This window comes from Rhinolophus ferrumequinum, chromosome 3 (genome assembly GCF_004115265.2).
Source record: "Rhinolophus ferrumequinum isolate MPI-CBG mRhiFer1 chromosome 3, mRhiFer1_v1.p, whole genome shotgun sequence".
NCBI classification, from domain to species: Eukaryota; Metazoa; Chordata; class Mammalia; order Chiroptera; family Rhinolophidae; genus Rhinolophus; species Rhinolophus ferrumequinum.
The window spans coordinates 78,644,952-78,671,845 of NC_046286.1; the positions used below are offsets into that span (position 1 = coordinate 78,644,952).

Here is a 26,894-nt window from a genome sequence, read left to right on the forward strand (position 1 = left end):
TATTGTGGTTGTGCTGCCGTCTTTGCCTCCATTTGCATTCTAGGATGCATTCAAGATAAGCCAAGCGTCATTATTCAAAAATAGAGGCTAGATTAATTTGAGTAATGCACCCACCTAATTTTCTTAGTGCATGGTTTCTTTGTACTTAAAAGAAAAATTCAGTAGATTTCTGTTCCAAGGTCAAAAGGTTTTTTTTTTAAAAAAAATAATTAAATTGCTTTTTATTCCATTTCATTCACAACCAGTGCTTTCATTTGCAATAACTAGTAGCTGGTTCCATTTAAGCTGTAGGCATGAAACCACTGTTAAAAATGTGTGACTGCTGCAATTTGACTTAAAAATTAAAAAGCAAAATAAATATCTAACTACAAATGACCAAGGTGTCGTTCCTGTACTACTCGCTCTTTCCAAATATTTTGAAAGCAGAACTCTGTGTTTTGAAAGCTCTCTGCAAAACTAAACACAAAGATCCCCAGGAGATCCTAGGCCAGGAAATGCTTTCAGCTGGGTCCCAATCTCACCCTTCAAGGCTTGGGACTGGAAACGCGGAGCCACGGGAAATAACTGAGGGCAGCCAAGGCCTCAGGGGGCCGCCCCGCTGCAGGGCGGAGGCGGGAACCGAGCACTGTGGGGCGGAGAGGAGCCCTCGCTCTCCACGGCGCCGGGGTCACGGCTCCCCACCCCTCTCCACTCCTTCGCGCAGCCCGAATCCGGATACCAGCGGCGTTTCGGGGCGGCCCCTTCCGCTCGTCCTAGGCGCCGGGCCTGGACATGCAGCTCCAGCGGGGACTGCGGCTTCTGCGGCTCGGGGCCTACGCGGGTCCAGGCGCCACGAACGGAGCCGCAGCCGTCGGCCGCGTCCTTCGGCCCCGCGCGCTGCTCGTCGGATCCCGGCCCCGCCCCGGCCTCCGCCTCCGCCTCCGCCTGGCGCCCCGCCCCTGGCCGCTGCGCGGGGCTGCCGCCTCCGCTGCCAGCCGAGACCTGTCACCCGCTAGCGCCAGAACCATGGAGCACCCCGGAGCGGGTGAGCGGGGGCTGCGGAGCGGGCCGGGTGGGGAGACAGGAGCCGGGGGGCGTGCGTCTTGCTCAGCTCCCGGCTTCTGGGAGGGCTCCTGCCGGCGTTCCCAGCGCGGGGAACGCGACCCCTCGCCCGCCCCCAAGTCTCTTTTTCCATCTTAACGGATCTCACCTTTGCACCGAAGAACCCAGTGCAACCGGGTGTGATCAGTGCACGCACTGTTGTTGCGACGGGAAGAGGGGTGTGAACCCAGCCTAAGTTTCAGTTTTAATTCTCGCTTTCTGATCTTGTGACCCTTAGCACAGACTTCAGGTCAGCGCACGACCTCCGACGGTGTGTGGTCATCAAAACCCAGGAAAGCTCTATTTTTTTTCCTATGTCACAAACATTGTAGACCTGACACTTTTCGTTTAGGATTTCATTCTAGGTGTAGAAATAACCTTACTAATCTGGCGCCAAATCCGTAGTAGGGCCCAGAATTAATTTACAACTTAGATCAGCATTTACTGTGAACTGAACTTTGCACAGAGCGTGTTAGGAGATGGACTTTCGGTGAAAGGGACCGAAAGCTAATCAGAGAAAAAGTGCTCTTCTTTGTGGTCTTTATAGTATAAACGCAAAACAAAAAACAAAAACTAGAAAAAGTATTAAAATGTTCAATTGTAGTATATTGAACCCTGTTTCCCCAAAAATAAGATCCAGTTGGATAATCAGCTCTAATGCATCTTTTGGAGCAAAAATTAATATAAGTCCCAGTCTTATATAAGACCCGGTAGTATATTATATTGTATTGTATTATTATATTGTTATACCCAGTGTTATTTTACTATATATTATATAAGAGCCGGTCTTATTTTACTATAATTTTTGTTTCAAAAGACGCATTAGAACTGATGGTCCTGCTAGGTCTTATTTTCGGGGAAACACAGTAGGAGCTGTTAGTGCAGATACGTTTACCGTTATCATGGGGATGAAATGATAAGGCGTTCTGGGTGGGTTCAGAGGATTTGAGTTTTTGAGATACCGGTAGCATATCTGGGTCTTTTCCTTATTCATATTAACAAACCTTAAGATGTTTTTCCAGATTACTGTTTCCTTACATTTGTTTTCAAATATTAACTTATTTTGTCCATTTCTCTCTTAATTTGGATTATACTTTGTTTTCTTTTTATGATGAGGAAACTAAAGCATGGGGTTTAAGCAACTTGTTGATTATCACACAGCTCTCCGCATTTACCCAGATGTAAGATGCTACTATTTTTAGTCAGTAAGCCAGGTCTAGCATGGATGGTATTGACCCTTTCTATTGATTCCGAAGGACTATATATACCTAGTAGAGTGAAGAGTCTTCCTTATTTTACTATCCAAACAGGAAACTTGCATTTTGTGTGACAAAGAGCAAACCATCTATCCTTTTTTCCTCTATTGGCCTGTCTACGATGAAGTCCTTTGCTGGAGTGCATTTATATTTGAATATTAGTGTATACTTAATGTATAGTTTTATAATATATTTTAAATGTATGCATTAATTGTTTTCTTATAAAAGTAATATTAGTTCTATTTAAAACATTTGAATAGTGGAAAGTGGAAACATGCAAATATACTGAATACAGCTATGTCAGCATTTAGAAATAATTTATATCTTTTAGGCTTTTCCTATGTAATTGTAATCATAGAGTATATGCAGTATTATCTTTGCTTTTTAAAAAGCTAATATTACAAACTATTTTGTTGTTGTTGCAGTCTGCATAGCCATTATTATTTGTTGTCATTAGAGTGAGTATGCTTTGTGTAACCATTTCCCTATTTAGGCATTTAAGCTGTTCCACTTTTTCTTTTTTCTTTAAATAAAGCTGTGTTGAGTCTATGTTGACATATGTGATAGATACCCAGATATATCAGTGAGAAGAACATTTTCATGGCTCCTGATCTTTTGCCACACTGCCTTCTGAAAGGGTTACCTCAATTTACAGCGCTATAAACTGTGTATGTTAAGAGGCAGTAGGGCATGTTGCTTGAAAGAACAGGTTTTGGTGGTAGAGCAACTGGATTTAAATGCTAGCCCCAAGACCTAGCTGTAGCCTTGGGCAAGTTACTTAAGTGGCTAGTCTGTAAAATCAGTAAAATAATAGTACATCCCTGATAGCATGGTTGTGTGGATTAAATGAGTTACTATTTGTAAAGTGCTGCTGGCTGTGCCTAGTATGTAGTACATGCTCAAATGTTAGCTGCTGTTAGTAGTAGTAGTAGTAGTTTGCCAATTTCACCTCATCTTTGTTATTAGTGCACTTAACAGCATTACTTTTATTTGGATTTGTACAAAAGAATTTTATTTTATTTTAACTATGGTTAGACCAGAATTTAAGTACTCAAAACAGTCAACTTATCGTATAAAGGCTTTATTTTAGGGTCAGTTATTTTAGGCAGTTTTCCAAAAGGAAAATATTTATACCGTCTGTAAGAGAACGTGTAGTTGTGATGGATGTGTTTGATTCATGTCTGTTAGCCTTTGCCCAAACACTAAAGCTTAGGGAATTGGAGGAAGGCTTCTAGATTTGAACCCTGTTGAGAAACATTGCTCTCTCTATAGGATGACCCGCAGTTCTTTCAAGAATTACTTGGAAGTGGTATTCTCTTTTTCTTTAGTTAATAATTCATATCTTCAAAAATTGTTTCAATTATTCCATAATTTAATGTAACAGTTTGTATTTCACGTTCTAGATTCCTGTTGATTTTGACATATTACACTCAAGAGTTTATATTAATATGTACTTTGTTTAACAAGATGTAGAATGATGTTGAACAAGTCATATTACGCTTCAATTTTTATTTTTATGTCATATGGGATAATAGTAGTATCTTTCCTTCATTCGCCCTATGAAAATGAGAATCTGATGTGCTGGAGCTGCTGTTAAACACCAGGAAGTGTTTTTCTCATGGACATTGAGATAACTGTATTGCACTAAAGCTTATGTGAGTTACTAACCACTCCCAAATGTGCACTTTATCCATTCCCAACTGGGAGTTGAACACTGTGCTAGGCATTGAGAAATCAAAGGAGAGTAAGAGAAAACCTTAAGGAACTTAGAGTAAGGTGATCAAGCCGAAAGGGGCCTAACTGTGAATAGCTCCCCCTTTCACTTTCAGAAGAGTCATGGTTTGGGTGGTAAATTATATGATCCCTTCCGCTTAGAATCTAATAGGGAAGGCAGACAACTGGACATCTATAAACTGATATATTTGTGCTGTGACTGGCAGAAGCCCTAGGTATCTGGAAGGAGACTGAATTACCTAACTCAGCCCTGAGCTAGAGATCAGGAAAGTTTCCCTGACAGTAAACGTCTCGTGGGAGATTTTACTTTTCAGTTGATTGTTCTCAGCCGTTAACACAATCTCTTATTCTACTGTAGAACCAGAATAGGGAGGAAGTAAAAGGGAATCTTCTGGGGCATTGGTTTTCAAACTTCCATCGCACATTAGAATCACCCCGCAGAGCTTTAAAAAAAATAACGGAGGAGGCTGGCCCGATCTCCAGAGACTGTGATTCCATTGGCCTGGTGTGGGACCAGATGCTGGTAATTTAAAGCAGGTCCTCAGGTGATTCTAATATGCAGCCCGGATTTAGAATTTTCCGATTAGGGCGACATTGTCATCTAAGGGATGAGATCACTACTGGGGCCTAGAGAGATGACGTGATTTACTGAGGATCACACAGCTGGTGAGAGGGCGGGCCCATACTAGAATATCTGCCTCCTGATTTCTCGGCTCAAACCCTTTCTGTTACAGCCACCAGCTTGCCTTGCATCATTATCTGAATGCCACTATTATCACCATTGTCACTGCATGATTCCATTCTGGTATAGTCGGAGTGATTCCCATACCTCTTGCTTTCTAACTGTTGTTGATTAATTGAGTTCAACATAAACTAAGCATTCAACTATTTCAAGAACTTTTCTCGTTAAAAAAAAAATTATTAAATTTAATTCACGTTATTTAATTCTTGTTCTTGCCTTCAAAATGTGTTATTAGAGCACAGAAGTCAGCCTCCCTCCCCCATTCCACATAATGCCAAGAACCCAGTCTATTTCCAAGTGGCACAGGGACTTTGGAGCTAATGTGGAGATGTTAGTGTTAAACGGGCCGATTTCATACTACTAAGTTCTTTTCCCCCCAGCTTTGTTAAGCTGTGGTTGACAAAATGTATGCATTTGAAGTATACAGTGTCATGATTTGATGTGAATATACATTGTGGAATGATGACCACAATCAAGTTAATTAGCACATCCATCACCTCACACAGTTAACTTTTTTTTTTGGATGAGACTGCTTAAGGTAGATTCTCTTGGTAAATTTCAAGAATACAATACAGTATTAATAACTACAGTCACCATAGTCACCATGCTGTGCCTTAGATCTTTAGAATTTATTACTGATTTCTTAGATTCAGAATAAAATAGAGAAAAAAGTTGGGTTTAATTTCATTTTGATTTTCATTCAGCCTTGTGCATATTTAATTGTACAACAACCACTGCTAGTTTTCCAAGTATAAGCTACATAGTCAATGATGATTCTTTATGTGTAACTGCATGTGCCCAAAGGTAAAAGTTATGTATTTATCTATTAAAACTTTTGTTTAAGTGTAAACTGCACTTGTATTTCTCAATGCAAGCATAGACATAGGAAACATTTACTTGTTCTTACACATTTCAAATTGTTTTGTTTATTATTAGACTCATAGTAAACTGGAAGATTTTTTTACTTGTTTTAATCATTGAATTTCTAGAAATGCATGTTTACAGGCATGTATTTTTGACTGAATTTCCAGTGTTAATGTAATAATGGAGAGAAAAAATTTAAGTCTTTACTGAAGAAAAAAAATTATGACCAGAACTTATACAAATGAGAACATAGTGATATTGTTAAAAGTAAACATGAAAAAGACTGACAAGACCTTGTTGGTTTACCGTTTTCAAAAGGAATGTGAAAAAATAGAGGTTTAGAATTAAGAACATATAGCTATAAAAGATCATGAAGATTACTGATTAACTCAGTCTTCATGTGAGTTGAGTACTATGCTTCAGAAAATTATTAAAGCTGTTTAGCATAAAAACGATTTTATAAATATGTGGACTATGGCATAAATAATATTAAGTAGCTTCACAATATATTTGAATACAAGTTGTACCATTTCTTAACAGATATTTACTTATATTGAATTCAGTTAGATTAGGATATAAGTTAAATAAGTTAAATAATATATTTTTCTTTTTGTGACATGTTCAAGGAGGAATAAATTCCAGTGAGTGTGAAAATTTGTCAAGGAAAAAGGAAATGTCAGAAGAATTGGAAGCCAATACTATGGATTCTCTGGTAGATAAGCCATTTGCTACTATAGATATTAAAGATGATGGTGGAAGTAAGTACTTTATTAAATACTTATGTATTTAGAAGTAATGAATAGTAAATTTAGTGATACAGATGTTTTTTTTTCTTAATAAATTACTTCACCTTAAACACTTGTCATGTTTTGAGTTTGGGGTGGTAGTTAATAGTTATCTGTTGGTACTTTATTGTCAAAATTTTCACAGATAATGCTAAGACATGTCTCACAAAATTTTAGATCAGATCATTCTGTACTTTATAGCAACATCAGAAAATAATGGGTCAGAACATACCATGGTGTATAACCTCTTTCTTCATCTATCCTGGAACCATTGCTAATTTTAGCAGTACCCAGCCGTCTCACAAATAAACATTTGTGGTCCTGGAACATAAACCAGGCACTTGCTAGGGATTGGGAGGGTCACCAGTGAACAAAACAGACATTAGCCCTATTCTTCATGGAGCTTCACAGGCTAGTGTTGAAAATAGTTCAACTTCTAATCAATTATGCATTTATTAAATTGATTGGACATTGAGAGTTCCATCCATAAACTTTAGCTATCCAGTGCTTACTTGATTGAAATACTGCTGGAACTACATAAATATTTAAATCTGAATTTCCTGTCATTGTAAAAACAATACTGTACATATTTGGTGTTACTCCACTGAAAATGTGACAGGTTTGCCTATTATCCAGGTTACTTGTGAATAAGAAAATAAGGGAAAGCACCAATGTATTCCAAAAATATTTATTGACTGCATACTCTGTGCTACTCACTGTTTGTGGCCTTAGGTAGAACTTTACTATGCTTTGATACAGTTTGATCTTTAGATGATTCGGGGTCTATAACTGGAAGCTCCATAAGAAATTATTTAGTTCAGTCTCTTCATTTTTGAGAAGAGGAAATGAGACTCAGAGAAGTTAAGTAAATTAGCTGAAGTCATGTAATTGAAAAAACTAGTTATAGAATCTGTGATTTCTGATTCATTAGTCATTTCTTTAATACACATTTATTGGATGCCTCGGTGTTGGCACCAGATATTGGGAATATTGGAACACATGACAATATTGAAACGCATTACCATCAAGAAACTCATAACATCATTGGGGAGCCAGTACATCAACAGCTATGATCCCATAAGATGAATGCCATCCAGGATGCTGTGGGAGTACACGGGGCAAGGATGTGTGTGGGAGGTGTCTCACCTGGAGGTGGGAGTAGAGGGTGTCCTGGAAAGCTTCCTACAAGTTTGACAGGAGTAGAAGCCTGGTCGATAAGTATGAACTATCCAGGGTTCTTTCCTCTGTGCTAACTGTCCTTGAACTTACCCAATCATCAGAATTTTCTGTGGACTTATATAAAAGTACAGATTCCTCTTTTCCACCTCTGTGTCAGGCCAGGAAACCTTTTTCGTCTTATTTTTTTAAACATCCCATGTGATTCTGACCCTCAGACAGTCTCAGAAACCCCACTGCTCTCTATCACACTGTATTTTGATACAGTAAATCTAGTTTATATTTTGGGTAGATGTAAGGAGAGAAGGATGCTTAAAATGTATGAAATCCCTGGTATCTTATTAGTCAATTTTTCGCATTCCATAATCCAAAGGGACATTTTCCCTATTTATCGCTAGGGTTTCCAGGTGGGAATTCCCGCCCATTCTCGGGAATTTTTTTTGCTTTTCCGTTCCCGAATCTCAAGAAAATTTGGTCAGGAAATTGGGAAAATCGGCTCCTTGAACCTAGGTGGTTGGTAGTATTGGCCATCACTTTGTGGAAACGATTCATTGTGGAGAACAGAAAACAGTTTATATCTCAGGATTAGGGAACGGGGAAGCGAAAAAAATTCTTGAGAACAGGCGGTAATTCCCGCCTGGAAACCCTAATCATGCCTATGTGCCCATGGTGGGCGTCTCCCATCCACTCTTCTTCCCTCTGATCCCTGTTGCAGTTTCTGAATCACTCCCCTTGGAGTGCTCGTAAGTTAGACTGGAACAAGACGTTCAACTTGTTCATCGTTCCAGCTATAGGTACTTCTGACTTACACATATCTAATACATAGGAAACAAACTACTTCTGCTAGGTATTGAGAGTGATACCATCAGAATCCCAGGAAGCAAATAGTATTTCTGTAGCTACTGTATTATATCTGCACTGGTGAGGAGAAACAATGGTCCCTGGGATGAGAAAGAAGGAAAGAGATTTGTCAGTGGTTCTGTGGTCCATTCGTGCTTTGAAAGGTATAGCTGCTACTTCAGAGGATGGGCATTGGGAAGACTGGCCAATTCTTCATACGAATAGGGATCTTTTCTCTGCATTACATGGTACATTTTTTATCAAAGAAACGACGTTGTGCATGTAAGTTAGGGGCTCCATTTTTAGCTATATAGTATTATACCACTTTTTGATAGTTCAGACTTTGTCAGTTAAAAGTTTTTGTGGGTTAGTCTAGACTCCAAACCACTATGCATAATATTACTTTTATGGGAAGATATATTTCAAATTCCAAGCTCCAACTTACACACAGTCAATGGTATAAGAGAAACAGAAAACCTGTGTTTTAAGTTTTGGTTGCTTCATTTTTTTCTTGTGATATCTAGGACACTTAAACTGAGCTGGGCTTCTTCAACTGTTAAATGTGGATAATCCCTCATGGTATTACTGTACAGATCAAAAGAGGTAGTCTGTGCAAGAAGGAAATTAAAAAATGCAAAATAATGTACAAATGCTACTTGTTAAGCCTGGAAACATATCCCTTAGTTATTTGGGGACAACTTGTTCTCTAATTTTTATAATAGCATTTACTAAAACACTAAGGAAGAAATAGTAAAATTCTTTGCAAACCAGAAATTCGTAGTTTTTGTACAGTGAGGTTTTTATGGAAATGTAAAAAAACTGGGATTTTTGTTGTCAACCCCTAAACTCTTAGGTAGATATAGTAATAGTGTTTGTGTTTAAAACACAGGACAATTAGTTTGTGAGTCCAGTGGATTTGGGACTTTCTCTTACATTTAGTAACATGGAAATGGAATCAACTGAATGGCTCTGTGGTAGACAGCAACCTTAAAATTCTCAAGTAGCTGGTTGTTTTTGGTCCTTTCAGTTTCCTTTGATGGGTGGAAATTGTGAGTTAACTGCCAAGAAATTCTTGCAGATAGAAACCCTGGCAGACTGATGGGGAAAGTAACGCTAACAAGAACACCGTGGGAAGGGGAGTCCTTGCCAGTAAGAAAACTCCCCAAATGTTTGTTTCTGAGTGTCTCAGTGGCCAATTGTGTTACCTTCAGTGTGGGTATCATGATTAGGTGTCGTGTGCTCTGGCTGGCCGAAATGGGTCTTTATGTTTTCCTGTTTTGCTTTTGAGAAGAGACTACATGTTAGGATATTACAATGTGTTAGAATATTATGTGAGAATTAAACATAAAATATATTAGCGCTATATATATATATATATAAAACAATATAAATATATATTAGATATAAAATATCCAAATGCATATACAAAAGAAAATCTTTTAGAAATGTTGAGGGAGCCATACGAGTATAACCTGAGCCACGCCTTCCAGCTTTGTAGGTCAGACATGATCTGGGAGAAAATCTAGTATTAGTGAGTTGTTGATGGGATCTGGATGGGTCTGTTCTCTTTACAAGGGGAAGTGTCAGTGGTCAGTTGGTTAGAAACCCAGTAAACCATGTTGAAAATTAGTATGCTGTTAGTCCTGCCTCTAAAAGTTGAGTGGGAGTCAGCAACGGAGAGTTCCTCTACTGCTGATCGGAATATTTTTGTGTGCTTCCCATAGAGTGTACATTTGTGGAGAGCTTTAGTTTAATTGACTCTGCTCTCTTAAGAGAATCACAGTCTTTAAATACCAAGCCACATTTAAGTCAGGATTCAAAATAAAGTATTTGAATGAGTTTTTTGTTTTTTTTTTTTTTTTTTTAAGTCACATGCCTTTCTTTTCTAAGTAGAATTCGGTTCTGCTCATATTGAAATTATTATAATTCTTCTTTTACCTTACATAGAATTTTAACCTTGTAATTATTGGAGATTTTAGTGACATGGAAAATGATAATTTTGTTATTTATTAAGTAATACTATTAGGTTGTATTTTAAAAAACACTTTGTTAAGTATTTTAAAATATCAGTTGAAACTTAACCTTTACCTGAAAAAAATTTTTTATAGAAAAATGCTGTATCAAAAAAGGATGGAATCTCAATACTTTGTATAGTATGTGATTATCTTCAGTCAGTTTTTAAAAAGGATAAGTTATGTTTTATGCCTTCTCTGTAATTGATTGGGGAAGCATATTCCAAATTTTATTTTGAAAGGGCATAAGGCAAATTTTTGTCCAAAATTATGCAGAAGGTTGATACTTAAAAAAACAAAACAAAAGAAAAAAACACAAAATAACAACGGGAAAACAAAGAAGAAAGCCCAATAGATACATTAACTCATCCAACACATAATTATTGAGTGCCTGCTATGTACCTGGTACTATTATTTGTGCCGGGAAAAGGTTGTAGAAGATAAAATACAGTTAGTAAACAAATATATGGAAAGTTCTTTAACTTCATAAGTATCAAAGGATGCACCTTAAAATATGATTGTGGCTTATTTGATTGACAATATCTTTTAAAAATAATACTCAGTGATTTTCATGTCATATCTACATTACTTCAGACAATGTGTTTTTATAGTCATTTTAGAATGGAGTTTGTTGGGATCTCCAGCAATGTTCATACATAAGATAGAGACACTCATGGGATTCCTAGTACAAGGACGTGATCTTACTTGTGGAAACAAGTTTAATTCATAAATATGTGTGTCGCAATGTTTTTTAAATAATAAAAATATTGGGAAAAACCGAAATGTCCAAGATTAGGGAATGGTTGAATAAGCTAGACGAGTGCCTTAAATTACATATTATGCAATTATATATTATGAAAATAATATTTCTGAAAACTATTACAGGGAACATTTTCTATATAAAATGTAGAGTGAAAAAGTCGTGGGAAATGTATGTACTGTTTGTTTATAATTGTGTAAACACTTTATTGATCGGTCACTAAAATTAATAGTGGTTGTGTTGTGATAATAGGTTTATGAGCGAATTTTTTGTTCCTTTCTCTGATCTTCAAATTTATGAATGTGTCATTCTTTTTATGATATGCTACAATTAAACATTTTAAATGTGGTTAAAAACTTGCTTGTAAAGGTGTAAGCTTCATTGATTCGATAAATAGAGAGCTGCATAAACTCATTTCTCTGATGTTGTTATCCTCTAAGGTATTTCTAAAACTGTTAAACTGTGGTGGTTAAAAGTGAGGGTTGTGGGGCGTGGCTCCGTGGTTAGAGCAGAGTGCTCATAACACCAAGGTCACCGGTTGGATTCCCAGATGGGCCAGTGAGCCGCACCCCCCCCCCCGCCCCCGCCACAACTAGATTGAAAGCAAGGACTTGACCTAGAATTGAACTGCACCCCCCACAACTAGATTGAAAACAATGACTTGTCATGGAGCTGATGGGTCCTGGAAAAACACACTGTTCCCCCAATATTCCTCAGTAAAAATTAAAAAAAAAAAAAAAATCCTTTAAAAAAATAAAAAAGTAAGGGCTGAGGAATCAGACTGTCAAGTTTCAAAATTTGCTTCTATACTTTCATATTATGTACTTTGAGCAAGTGTCTAGGCTCAATTTCATTATCTGTAAAATTGGCATTATAATTGTAGCAATCTCAAGATTGTTGAGAGGATTCAACTCATTAATATAGGGAAAGTTCTTACAACACTGTGTGGCACAGAACTAACCCCTGTAAAGTTTTATTAATTTAATCTCACCAAATTTTTTTGCCTAAATATGTTTGCTAAATTAAATATTAAAAAAATTCCCCATGAGCAATAATTTTTAATAATATTGAGTGCTTCCTGCACAATGCTAAATTCTTCATATTTTCTTATTTACTTATTTATTTTTTAACTTTTTTTATTAGTTTCTTCATATTTTCTTAATCCTCACAGAAACTCAATGTGGGCTAGAGGGTAAAATTCTTTTTTTTTTTTTCCCAGATATTTTATTGATTTGCCAAAGATTATTCAGATAGTAAGGGAAAATAATTCTATGAAATATAGAAGGTAATATTTTAAGACATATAATTAAGGAGTTTGAGGAGTGATTACTTCAAAAACTTTGCTTAAGTAATACAAGAAAAAAACAGAAGAAGATCAAAACAAAATCTAGTTTATTCTGAGCTTTTTGGCTAGGAGCAAGTGTGAAAACAATCAACCAACAATAACAGATAGACTACTTAATTAAATTAATTTCTTCCATAATTCATTCCCTTGTAGTTCTTTGAGGGAATAAAATGACATGTAGTGCTTTAGGTGAAAAAACAAATGCACAGGTCAGAAAGTTACAGCCTTTGTCAACAAGAGCATATTTGTTAGAGCACATTAAATGACTACTGAAATCATTGTGAAAATTAACAAGTGTAATAAATTAAATTTATGAGATGGGTTTACAAGCTCTATTGCAACTCATTGTTTTTTCTAAACAATAAAGTTACTCTAAATAATCCAGTGAAAGACCCAGGGCATATGGCCAAAGCTTTCTACATTTTGCTCTTATGGTCACTGATCTTTAAAGTTTTCATTAGTAAACCAGACATCACATGAATACTTTGTTCATTATATTTTCATATGAACTAAATAAAAAGAAATGGAAAATTGCATTTTAGAACTTAGATTATGATTTCAATGTTAGAAATAAAATGAAGTTCAATAAGGAATAAAGGGATTTTATATTCTGGCTGTACAAATAGACTTTACAAATAAAAGACAAAGAAGATGTGAAAATAGAAGAAAAGAGATATTGGGTTTGATGTTTAACAAGTTGACTATAAATCAGAAGGACTTATTGAATTAAAAAGAAATATATTACAAGGTTAAATAAAACTAGTATAGCAATAAATACTCATGGGATTCTTCTTTTTTGCCTGGCTCTCATCAGGTATTTTTCTCTGTGATTCCTGCCAAAAGAAAATTTTAGACAATCCAGTTGAAAAGAAAGTTAAATAGTTATTGGTAAGATTAGAGGAAGCTAAGGGAATTTAGAAATACCCTGTGCTTCTTTATTTTTACCAAGAGGTTGTATTCTGAACTGGGGTTTTTACATTATGCCATTCTCATGATACCAAAATTGTTCATAGTTGTTATACATTGTAACTAATAGTATCACCTTCAGAGATTATGATTTTCCTTCTCTGGATGTCTGCAAAATGGACTTATGAAATGTTTCAAATGGCAAAATAGTTGCTACAGACAGGAGGACAATTTAGTTTTAAACAAATAAGGTATAAGACAACTTAAAATTCTGAAAGTTTCAGTGGTGTTTTAATTACCATGTTATCTGTAAAATTGGCATCAAAATTGAGTCTGTTCCTCTTCATAGTATTGTTCGTATTGAGTAAAATACAGCAAAAATGATTATATGTCTTATATTCACAGTAAAAAATACATTTTATATTGCTACCCAATACACATGAATATGCAAAAATCTTGAATTTCATGAAGCAATGCTTACACTTACCATAAGTAATGTACTGTCTATACTAATTCCCTTCCATTCCATTCCAGTCCAGTTTTTAAAAAGCCTTTATTATTATCTTCTAAGTTGGTTTCATAACCCACCAGTGGGTTGATACTTGCAGTTTGAAAAAGGAAAAACGAGAATATAGGTTAAGGATTCTCTTTCCACTATGTTAATTTTATTTAATTCTTTATTAAAAATCTCACCAGGAAATGTCCTAATTGGTACAGTTAACAGGTAGTATCTTTATCACAGGTCACAGAAAACTAGAACTAGAAGATATCCTAGACAGAGATTATCAGCCTGTCCCCTGCCCCTGGGTTGTGTGGTGGTTTTTTTTGTTTTTTGTTTTTTTTTTCAATTTCACTGTAGAGACTTTCAAGCATATTCAAAAGTAGAATATTAGAATGAGCCTCATGTATTCATCACCTCTTTCTCACTGGGTTATTTTAAAGTAAATCACAGACATCATTTTATCTGTAAATATTTTAGCATGTATCTTTAAAAGATAAGGAATCTTTTTTAAAAAGTATATCCAACATATCCTTAACACACCAAAAAAATAACAGTAATTCCTAATGTAATCAAATATCCTGTCAGTATTCACATTTCTCCAAATCATAATATTTTAAAAACTGGTTTGAATTAGAAACCAAAGTGTATTCATTATATTTGATTGATACATCTCTTCAGTCTCTTTTTACATATAGGTCTTCTCCTTTTTTTCTTTTTTTTTGTATATGTGTTTATTGTTGAAGAAATCAAGTTGTATAGAAGTATCCATATTATAGTCCAAATATTTAATGTATTTCTCTATCCTTTGTATTTCCAGTGAACTGGTAGTTAGATTAGGAGGTTTGATTAAGTTTTGAAATATTGACAAGAACAGTTTAAAATTTTTTGAATTTCCTATTGTGTGACATCAGGAGGCACATAATATTTGGTTGGCTTGCTTTTTTTTTTTTAGTAAAGAATAATGTAGGGTTTTACATACCCTTTTAATTTGTTTTTAAATATTTTTAAGGTTTAAAAGTGTTTGAACTTTGTAATTCCTAGTAGGAAAACATTATCTGAACAAATACCCTATGGCAAACCACTGTAGCATGTCACAGCGGCATTTGGGGCAGAGGGGTAGGGATTCCCCTCAAAGAACCCCAGCTTTCTTCATGAGAAGGTCAGAGGTACACTGGTTTGCATTATTGCGACATCCGCTGGGTGACCTACGTTGCTTTTCCTTCAGCAAGGGCTTTATTTGTCAGAAGGGCATTACGCTTGACCTCCAAATTTGGCTGACAATTTACTGATGAGATTCATCACCTTTGGGTTGGTCTGATATTTTGACATATTTGCCGGGTTCTGGGCCACATCCTGGAAGACCACTGTAACTTCTGGATCCTGCATGGCTGCAAGCACCTCTTGATCACTAAGAATTTCGCTGAGCCCAGGCATTCCTGCCATTCCAGGCATTCCCCCAGGAAAGCCACCTGGAAAAGAGCCATACCGAAATCCTGATCGATTGTCATCTGGCTTCTTCCTCCCTCTGGCCTGTGTCACGTTCTTCCCGAGCCTTCTTAACCGTTTCCATTCTTTCTTTGACATCTCGTTCTTCACGTTTCCGCTCATACTTTCTCCCATGTTCTGCAATTTTCTGAGCCCTTGATTGAACTTCTTTCAGCATTGCACTAGCATCTTCATCATAATCCAATTGACCTGCAAGAGCAAAATCATGGGCTGCTTCTTCCCAATGGCCCAGAAGTCTGTGTGATTTCCCTTGCCATTTGTAGGGCTGAGCTGAATCAGGATTTATTTCGATAGCTCTGTCACAGTCTCTGATGGCAGCATCTGGCTTCTGTAATTTGATGAAGACACTGGCTCTCTTGGCAGACAGAATAACCAAGCAAGGATTCAGCTTGATGGCATCTGTGAACAAGTCAATGGCTCTCTGTAGGTCACCATCATTTAGGGCATCAGTGGCAGCCACTTTTTTATCATTTGCCTGATCCATCATCTCCTCGGTTATCTCTACATTTTCATCTCCCATTTCTTGGGGTGCATCAGTATCTGGTTCAACCACACCATTGTCAATTTCTAGATCACTTTCCTCACTTGATGGTTCATCTGTCTTTATGTTTTCCTCCACCTTCTTACTATCTGCTTTTTCTTCTTTGATATTTTCTTCTGATTTAGTTTTATGAATGGCGGGTGGTATTTTACCCCCCATGCTGTCCACCCACTCCCTCAGGAAGCGCATTTCCTCGGTGTGCAGAACGCTCGGATCCTGCTTACACATTTTCATGAAGGTCTGAAGCTCGCTCACTTTGCAGGGGGGTCCATGGTTGGAAAGTGGCAGAAGACGGCGGGCATGGCTGAGTCTGCAGCCCGATTCCAGGCCTGGGCACTAGCTCGGCGTGACCGTGACTGTGTGGAAGGGGGTTGTCTTGCCTTTCTGTGAAGTTAGATTGATCAGTGCTTTCCCATCTTGTCATCTGATGTATCCACTATTAAAGTTCCTGTCAGTTTTCCATCTAATGGATTTTTCATTGATGATCTTTGGCTTGATCCACACTCCATTAAGGATTTTGAAATGGTGATATTTTAACTCTATCCTTTTGCACTTATTAGCTGAAAATTTCTATGAAGAACTTTACCTTAGGTAACTGATTTTTCTCTATGACTATTTGGTTATAAGGAAAGACAGGGTAAATGCTTGATTTTTTCTTTTTTATCATCAGATTTTTAGAATAATAGTTCTTTAGACTCCTCCAAAAGTGACCTGAATGTTTGGTTTTAATTTTTGAGTATTACTTTGAACTGATGTATTTAAACTTACTTGATGTACTTCATACCATTGAAGGTATTATTCTATTTGATGCTCAAATTGTCCCATCTTTGGCCAGTGCAGGGGACTTTCCGATTGGGTCTTAAGACCTTCTGACATGTTCCCCGGAGTCTTGGAATTTCCATGCTTCTCTGGTACATTTTGTGCCCCAGACCTAGAATCGGCTATGTCTCCAAGGATTGGCCAGATTTTTAAGTACTCAGATATTGAAATGAAGCGACATGATGGAAGCATGCTTGTTGGAAGACTCGTTTTTGGGTCAGTGCCCTTTTCACTCTCTAGTGCCACCTCTATGGGACTGAAACTGACATTAGTTGTTGCCTTGCCAGCAGCCCTTCCATTTTTCCTTTTGTAGATTACTTTTTTTCACCTAGGTAAAATAGGATAACTGCCAGATACTCACTATCCCCGCTTCCTGTGCTGCTTGGCTTTAGCCCTGTGTCCTCATTTTGGACAATGAGATATAAGAGGAAGGATGCTGGGAACTTATTTAGACTCTGTTTGTAATTTTACTTTAAAAAAATGCATGTTTTGCTTTTGAAATTTTTTCCCAATATTATATTTAATTTAAAAAAAAAACTGTTAAGAATGCTCTTCATTTTCCACATTCATAGAGATACGAGTGGTCTGGATAATGAAATACAACGGATAGTTTATAAATCATCTCAGTTTCTTTTCGGAGCCCCTTAAATAATCTTAGCAGATACAGATTCATACCCCTAATTATGTTTGGGTAATATCTAATAATTGTGATAACTAAGAATAGTGCATATTTTACACCAGGAAGTCGTCTCAGAGCTTTCATGTATTAATTAACTCAATCTTCAAAATGACCCTATTATTATTATCCTCAAATTATAGGGCAAGAAACTGAAATAAAGAGAGCTCATGTGATTTATCTAAGATCACACAGCTAGTAAGTGGGGGAGCCAGGATTCCCGCCCACACACTCTGGTTCCAGACTATATTAAGATTGGTTTCCATTTCTAGACTCCCAATTTACTAAGAGCAGATGGAGGTAGGCTAGAAATGTATTTAGGAGTCCATTAAAAATATATGTAGTCCTTCATTAGCATATTTCGTGGCTTCTGTTTAAAATTAGTAGATGTAGTTGTGTTACTCTGATCAGATGTGGAACCTTTTTTTAGATACCTAAAATTATAAGCAGCTCATCAACATATTGACTTGATTTTCCATATTAAAAAAATTGCATGGGAAATAAAACTCAATGACATCATATGAGGCAATGCAGACAATGCTCAATATGGATGAGAACACTGCAAATTATTAGCTGCAGAGTTTATAAAGTTCCAACAAGCTCACGTGTATGAAGAAGCTAATAATAATATATATTTCAAATATGTATTCTCTGTGAAGACACATCATTTTAGCCACATTAATAATGTAGTGGTGAAATAGATACACCAACACACCAGGTAATTTTGTCTTAATTCATAATGATACAGTCAGACTTATTACCCAGGTCACTTTCCTCTTAATTTACCTCTATCTTCTAGGTCTCACAAATATATGTTAGTCCTAGAAATAAGGCATGTCTTTTGCTACAAACCCCTAGTTTCAAATTTTAAACATACTTTACTGTTTTTCGTAGAAGTTAGCATTAAAATGCTATTTGTGACATTCATTTAAAAATTGTTTACTAGTGATATTTCAAAGAGCAACAGAATAAGGACGATTATTTCTCTTTGGTTTTGTGTGTAATAGTAACTCCTTATGCAGAACTGCAGTAGAGTAGCAGTTTGATCCAGTAGAAAGGACGCTGAAAGAAATCCAGTAGAAATGGTCGCTATCACACTTGACTCTGTGACATTGAGCAGTTTTGGAAAGTTTTTCTGCTCTTCTATTTCATCAAATGTAATATAAGAGGTTTAGTAAGGTCAGGGTTGTATATGCAGGTGCACATGAATTAAGCTATTGGTTAAGCCTGAATCTTCCCCACGGTCCTTCTCAAGACATTGTGTACAGGTGGTCACTGTGGTTGATTCGAGATGATCCAAAGATGAAACCAATCTCATGGGATTGAATGGAAGGTGAGGTGATTCCTCTCTCCCACTCCGTTGCAAAATCAAGCCTCAGAAAATATTTGTTTTTACAAAGTCTACATGCGGCAGTCTTTTTTGAACAGTAAGCTACTGTTCAAAAAGATACAGCCTGAAAACTCAATTAATGGTAGTTTTGCACTCGTATGGAAACTTCTGATCTGTAAAAAGGAGAGAATGGTATTTCACACTGATTTGGTAATTATTTCTGGGGACTTAGCTTTGTAATTAGAATTGTGGGTATTGGTAAGTGAGTCTGTCAAAGATGACTTTAAAAAGAAGTGTGCTAAGTGCTTCTCAAACGATCTATGGTCCAGGACTTGTTTTGTTTTTTAAAAATTTCCGATTTTCTGCAAACTGATTCTTTTGTAAAAAAAAAACACCAAAAAAACAAAAATAAAAAACAATAAAAAAATGAATTATTAGAAAAATGATGTAAAAAATGACCAACAGAATAGAAATAAAAATTCAATAGACAAAATTACTTTGCCTAATTTTTATGATAGTTTCTAAAGCTCTCAATTTTTTCAACAAATAATTTGTAGTGTGACGTTGGCCCCAAACCAAACTTTGAGTGGCACTGCTGCAAATGGTTGTATTGTAGAAGTCACAAATATACATCTACATGATTAGTGGAAAAATAACCTTTTGTATCACGAAAACTGGCATGGAGGAGAGAATGGTTGTTAGTGAAGTTTTAGATCAGAGGTTAGTACTTTGGCTAGCTATCTGCTTTTTAAATAAAGTTTTACTGGAACATAGCTATACCTATTCATCTGTGTTTTGTCTACAACAGACTTGGGTATTTTTGACTGAGACCATGTGATCTGAAAAGCCAAAAATATATACTGTGATATCCTTTACAGAAGACTTTTCCAACTCTTTCGATTTGAAAATGACAGTTATGAATGATTGCTACTATGCAGTGCTTGTTTCTTGTTTTCCCTAACTATATTATCTTCGTTTTAATGCATTAGATATATTATTGTTTGACTTTTTTCTTCTAGTCACCGATGTACCTCAAAATAATTTGGAGAGAAGTGAAGGAAATGAATGGCTCAGTAAAGATCAAATAAAGAAGAGGAAAAAAAAACACAAAGACTATCAACCCAACTATTTCCTATCCATTCCGATCACCGACAAAGAGGTGATATTTTTTTTAAAAAATGTTTTTGCTATAAAAAACATAAAATTTTGCTATTTATAATTTATAAATTACATGTAAATTACACTAAATGCTGGTAAGCTCATTTGCTCTCAGTTTTTGAGAGTCTTTGGTGGCATTTTAGCTGGGCCATGCAGAGACTGTGTCTATTTTAAAAAGGGAATATATTTTTAAAATAATTTTGAAAATATTATTTAAACAATCATATTTAAAACATAATTTTGCAAAACCCACTTGAAAAAGTATTACCAGATGGCATGTCAAGATGCTTTCTAAGCATTTTGTTCACCACAACAGAGGAGCCTTTCAGAAGCTGAGAGCAGTGACCAGGTAGAAAAAGAGAATGCTGAAGTCTGTTGGGAAAGTCAACTGGGATTTCTTGCTGTTTAGTCTTGTTTATGATGATTGCAACATAATTTGTTTAAAAATTACTCATTGTTGTATCAACTTAATATTTCATGACAGACTTAGTAGAAATCTATTAAACATCTGAAAAATTAATGTGGTATGAGTAATAGGAAATCAGATCAGCCAATTAGCCCACACTAAGAAACCATTCCTAATATGTGGCTGAGAGAGAAAACTACAGTATAATTAAATGGGCTAGGGCAGTGAGGTAGGAACTGAAATGCCTCAGCAAAGAACACTTCTCTTGAAAACTGACTGCTTTCACATCCTGGCCCAACTTAAGAGCTCGATCTGAATTACTGTTTGATTGTGAGTGATAATCTCTTTTACCAGGCACATTTTCAAGTTGCTCTCCCCTTATGTAACGAAAATGTTTCTAGGGAATGCTAATGAATTTTTAAAAATCAAATCAAACAAAATTGAAGTCCAAAGAAATAAATATCAAAAGAAAAATAATCTTTTGGGGCATTCTAGGAAATATCTAGTCTGTGAGATACAGTTTAGCCAGGGTAAGAAGATACATAAAAAGAGAAGTATGAAGAAGAAGAGAAATCTTACACTAGCAGTGTAAGATTTTAGAATTCGATGCAGTAAAGAGTCATATTTTGATTTTAGTAGTACATACTGGTGGGTTGTGAAATAACTGTAAATAGTCCTTAAAAGTGTTTAGTTGATACAAACTTTAATTTAACCAACAAGTATATATTATATTAAAAATAGTTGTGAGTTATTTGGATAGGTTTTCTTTGAAATGTAGCATCAGGTGTACATACGGGAATTAGAAGAGAGCAGGAAGTCAAAGCTGCTTAACAGAGCAGGGCCTAAAGAAACTGAATGTGAAATAGGACAAATGACTTCCCCAAAGACATATGATTTCTGATTGTAAGAGACTCCAGGTCCCTTATTTTGATTTGTTGCTTAGAGATTGTTCCAGTATAGAGTGGATCAGTATACACTTCCATAAGTTGCTTTAACTAAGCCCTTCCTTCTATCTTTTCCCTTCATACTTCTATTCTTGGCTCTCATTGTAACCTGCCCCATCCCTCCTAGCTTTATCCTGGCTTCTCACCTCTTTCAGTGAAGACTGGTGGGGTGATACGATGTGGTGGGGCAGGGCAGGTGGCGAAGGGACCTAAGAGGAACGAGGGAAGAGAAAATTCTGTCTTTCCACCACTGAGTTCAGGATTTGGGCCACAAAGGTGAGAGTCAGGAGGGGATGAGAGAAAAATCCTGTGCAAGTTAGTCTTTGTTTTTCACCCTGTAAACAGGTGTAGCCTTTGTCTCTGCTTCTCAACTTCTTGGAAGTTGTATGGAAAGTGGGAAGGATACATACAGGCTTTGGAGTTTGACAGATCAGCTGGGTCACAAACTCCTCTGTGGATATAGATGAGGTTCCCTAATTTCTGTAGTTTCAGTTTCTTCAGGGTGTAAAATGGAGGTGATAATGATTATCTTCTAAACCCAACTTTGGACATGTCACCTCCCTGCTTATATTCCCATTGACATTAGGATAAAGGAAAAGTCTTTACCATATTCTGAAAAGTTCTACATGGTCTAGCCTTCTCCATTTCATCTGCTGTTCCTTCTGCTTGAACACCTCTGGCCTTCCCAAAACTTGCCTCTGTCCCCGGGAAAGCCTTCTTTTCTCTGGCTGGGAGTTTTCTTTCTTCTCTTGGTTTTGCTAATGCCAAAATCTCAGCTCAAGCCTCTCCCCTGTGACCATCCTGACTAGGTCATCCCCCCCTCCTTGTCCCCATCCAGCGGGGGTGAAAAAACAACTTTTATAGCTTTCTTTTTGACATTTGTCATCCTTTCATTTGACATTTGTTAGTTTGTCTTCCTCAACAGTTTTTCAGCTCATTCCCATTATCTAGAACTGTGCTTGGCCAAGAGTAGATGCACAAAATACTGTCATTTCAGGAGCAAAGATGTGTTTCTGGCATACTAAGTTATAGACCATTTATAAATAATAAATACAATGTTACAAATGCTGGTTTCCTAATATAGGTTCAAAAGCAGTTGTTTGTCTTGCAGGAGGTAGGGTGACTTGTACTCCTGGGGAATAGGTTTCAAAAGCAAATAATGTTTCCCTCTCAAGAGACTTGTTTGTATGTAACAGAAAACTACTTACAAATATAGGGAGGAGAGGTAGGAATGGGATATTAGGAGATACATTTTAGATCTTTTGTGTGAGCACCTTTTTTGTTTGCTTGTTTTCAAGTATCTAATGTTAATTTTCTTTTTAAACTACTTACGAGCTCTTGTGGGAAGGCCTGGGAAAATAAGCAGCATTTATAACATTGTTTCAATGGGAGACTCTATTCCAAGTTTCAATTAAGTGACCTGCAAACAAGCTTTTGGAAGCTAGCACACTCACAATGAGTTGTTCTACTTTTGGCCTCTACTTGTTGGCATCTAGTTTTAAAGAAAAAAGTATCCAGACCTACATAGATCTTTGATTTTTAAATCTGTTTTTAGAGGTTTTGAATTCTTCATTAATGGAAGATCATGATTTCATATTTAAAAAAATAAAATTGGAAAAGAAATTAGAATGGCTGCATAAAAATATCCTAATTGCAAGTATATGAAAGTATGTTTTTCCATTACTTGCAATTATACATTAGTGAAAAAGTAAAAATAGACAAGAAAAAATGCAGTTATGAAAAAATCTTAAATGTTTCTTAAGTGGTCAGTTTATATGCTCTCTTGTGAGAAATAATAATATAAGGTAAATCAACATTGAAAAACTGTAAGGGAACAATCAGGAGCTGATTGAAATTAGGAGTGTATTAATTTTTTTGTAAGTTTTTTTATACTAATGGAAAAATATGATTTTATTTAAGGGGTTTAAAAGGCAATTGCTACATTCTATCTTTCATCATTTAGTAATGTGAAAAATTGCTGGTTTTAGGAAAATATGAAAGTAGATTTGTGCATTCAGTTTCTGGGAAATGTAATTGTGAAAACATTTGATTTCGTCACATATGTGAAGCACTTGGTAGATAAAATACTCCTCCTATTAGAGGATTTTTTTTAAATTTTACTCTAGTTATTACTATATCATCAATTTTACAAGTTCTTTTCGTAGTTGTAGACAAGCAAGAAAAATAAGAGTATTTGGTTTTGAAGAAGTTAGGTAGCAAATTATAAAAAGATGAGGTCAAAGACATTTTTCTAATGTGCACTACAGTGTAACATGCACACCAACTTTAAGGCATTTTCTTTGAACTCGTATATGCTTTGAGTCAATTAGAAAGCTTAAAAGAGAAAAATAAATTTTCTCACTGAATTATTTTTGGGCATGTGGTATATGGCGTAGTGGTGAGATTTAGTAGATGGGTGTCTGATTTATTCTCTAAACACAAATTATTCAGTGAATGAAATATTTAAGAATTTAATAAAGCTTTTATTTTTAAAAGTTTCTTTCAATTTATTTAATATGACTCTAAAGTATTAGATTTTTTAAATGTGTATTGTGCAATACTGCCAATGATTGAGGATTATGGTGCAAGATAGGTTTAATGGCATTATGGAATTTTAAACAGTAGCTATAAAAATTCATTTCCTTTGGCCTTTAAGGACTTCGGTACTTTTTTTAATGGCATACAGCGAAGACTCTGAAGTATATTTCTTTTTATCTTTTAAGAATGTAATTAAGAATAAAAAGCATTTAAAAATCTTAAGTTGATACCAAGGAATATATAAATTCATCTGGTGCATGAAAGTATAATTAGAAATATATTATTTGATTAGATTAACTTTATAATTTTCATAGGTTTGAGGTTAATCCTGCATTATAAGTACTGTGTGACTTGAGAGAAATAGTCTTCAAAGTGTTTTACAGTTCATAATTAGCAACTTTATAAGCTAATAGATAATTCAAAGATATGGATGGTCTAAAACTATTTTACCATGTAGCACATTACACTAAGATGCTGAATATCCACATAGAAGGAATTTTTGGAGCATTATCTTGATGTTACATGTAATTAGTATTTGAATTTAGAATGAAAACTAAGTTTTTATGAAAATACAGATACTGTACCCATGAGATACAAGTAGCAAACCAACAGCTGTGACAACCAAAATGTGTCCAGGTATTGACAAATGTCCCCTGGGAGGCAAAATTGCCCAAGGTAGAGAACCGCTGATTTTAATAAAATTGGCAATGTTACATACCTTATATTCGGTAATGGTATAGAGGTCACAAAATAGTTTGCTATGTAGCTTGTCTGCTGTGATCTTCAACACAACACTGTAAGTTTGGCGATGAACATTTTATTATTCCTATTTTACAACTGGAGAAACCAAGACTCAGTGAGACGAGGTGATTGCACCTTGGGTTAAAAATCCAGTATTTCTGGGGTTAAAATCCAGGATTTCTGAAGCAGGTCCAGCACCCTTTGGAGCACTCCGTACTATGTAATAAAGTTCTAATCCTGAGCCACTTTTTCATTGTCCATTAAATCAGTTACCATTGGTACCATCTCAGAGTTGAACATGTAATTATACTGTTTTGAGGTGTGACGTTTTTGAACACTCATTTCCTCGACACAGGGCTAGGCCCTTTCCAATCAACCTGGACCCTTTTGAGCTGCTTTGTTATTCTTCCCAAAATCCAATCTTAGTACTTCATTGCACTGGGAAAAAACTCTAAATTTGAAATTTAAAATCATTGCTGAGTAATATAGATTAACACTACAGAGTATTTTGAGAGTGATAGTGTGTTCCATTACAGAGTATCCAGTAAGATTTCCTAAAAAATCTCCTTTAAATGTCTTTTTTCCCCCAGTGTTTCATTTCTTAATTCTGTACCAACATCTTTATCCCTCTCCTTGTTTCCTTTTGAAAACAAATTCCTTGTAACTCGTACTCCATTGCTCTCCAGCTGCTTCTCCTCCTCCTCACTCCTCCTGGTCTTTTCTTCTAGGTCCTTCCTTCATCTTTTTTCATGCATTGCAATTTATCTTTTTCCCAAGTTCCTTTGCGGTTTTGGATATGTGATCTTGAAGTAATTTTTTTAATCGTCTGTGTTTCAACTTACGTTAACAGAGATAATACGAATATCTACCTCATAGGATTGTAGAGAGGCTTCAGTGAACGAATAACGTATGTAAAATGCTTACTATAGTACCTAGAACCTAGTGGCACACAATAAAGGTTAGTTACCGCTGTCAGTTCAATATTATTTTTATTAGTACTCAGCACTGTGGTGAGGTGGCAGGGTAGAAGAAATAGGTATTGCCCTTGAGACATTTACAATTTAGTTTTATCTCTGTAGAGTAGAGGAAACTGACTATAAGATCTCTATGTACTATTATCTTCCAAGCATTTTCTTTATCAATCTGTCAGTATTCTTTCCTTGGGTGTCATAGAAGTGACATAGTACGTTAGGTGTTACTATGTAAATTCCTACCAGAAAAACACAGGTTGTTTCTTGTGTTGCTCTCTTCCAGCCTGCAAGGAACAGAGAAATGCTGAGGTTATTTTGGGTGTAAAGATACATCAGAAGTCATATCCCCGGACAGCATCTCATGATTTGCCCAATCACATTCTCAGATAATGGGAACATTGTTCAGGAGAAAACAGCCATTTGAGTATTAGAACAGTCTGCTGTGCTCCTGATTCTGTGTTTTCTTATTTCTGCTGTCTTTTTATGGCCTCTGCTTCTATTGCCAGCCCCGCACCCCGCTTTCCTTTTCTCTCTAATTCTGCTGCCTCAGGGCTCCTGTGTTCTTTTTTTTGGGTATCGCTCAGTTTGCTATTTCATATTCAAACTATTTTCCATTCAACTAGAATTGGATGTAACTGGAAATGGAGAAGGGGAGAGGTATCGTTCTTCTCCTTGTTCAGAGGAGGTAGTGAGCGGGGAAGGCTGATGAGGAACCAAGGGTTTCGCTTGGATGGAGATGGTAATTGCTTTTCTAACATATGCATTTGGACCTCTTTGCAACTCTCTCTCCATGGGGATGCCCCTCCTCATGTGTCTGGGAAAATGACAGTAGTCATTCCTGTTGAAATTATGGCTGTCCTAAAACATCTTCAAGGTCATGAAGGATGGGTTCTCAGACGCATTCACTAGGAGCCAACTAAATATTACGTCTCACAGAAGTGGACTCACAGAAAGGTCACAGAGTTTGACCTTTCTGTGGCAAGAATAAAACTACTTTTTAGGAAAGATCATATTTATAGTAAGTCATACTGTATATTCAAGGACAAGTTTCTGAAAAGATGCATGGCCATTGAAAGTTTTTCTACTCAACTAGTGATCCAGTCTATAAAATAAGGGTGCTAGACTCAATGCTTTTAAGATAGATCGGCATTGTATGATTTCTAAAACTTATACATGCTCTTAAGCTTTGCAAGTCATCAGGATATTCGAGAACAAGTAGACAGTTAACTATTGTTTGGTTGAAAAATCTTGACATTTCTAAT

At 36.2% G+C, this 26,894-nt stretch overlaps 1 protein-coding gene and 1 pseudogene across 26 annotated transcripts in view; one reads left to right on the top strand and one right to left on the bottom strand.

Annotated features, from left to right (window-relative positions):
• Window positions 1-542: 542 nt before the first annotated feature.
• AKAP7 (A-kinase anchoring protein 7) overlaps window positions 543-26,894 on the top strand; it is a 117,482-nt gene continuing 91,130 nt past the window's right edge. For 10 of the 26 annotated variants that reach the window (XR_004422652.1, XM_033102501.1, XM_033102506.1 and 7 more), the window contains exons 1-3: window positions 548-1,024; window positions 6,303-6,434; window positions 19,894-20,033. Coding sequence is in view for 24 of the 26 variants with exons in the window: in XM_033102501.1 (XP_032958392.1) it covers window positions 772-1,024; window positions 6,303-6,434; window positions 19,894-20,033 (525 nt within the window). In the remaining 2 variants the exon portion in view is untranslated. Of the gene's footprint in view, window positions 1,025-6,302; window positions 6,435-19,893; window positions 20,034-26,894 lie in introns of all 26 variants that reach the window. The other 16 variants (XM_033102515.1, XM_033102516.1, XM_033102510.1 and 13 more) reach the window with 7 other exon arrangements.
• LOC117020201 (hsc70-interacting protein-like) lies at window positions 15,254-16,307 on the bottom strand (annotated as a pseudogene).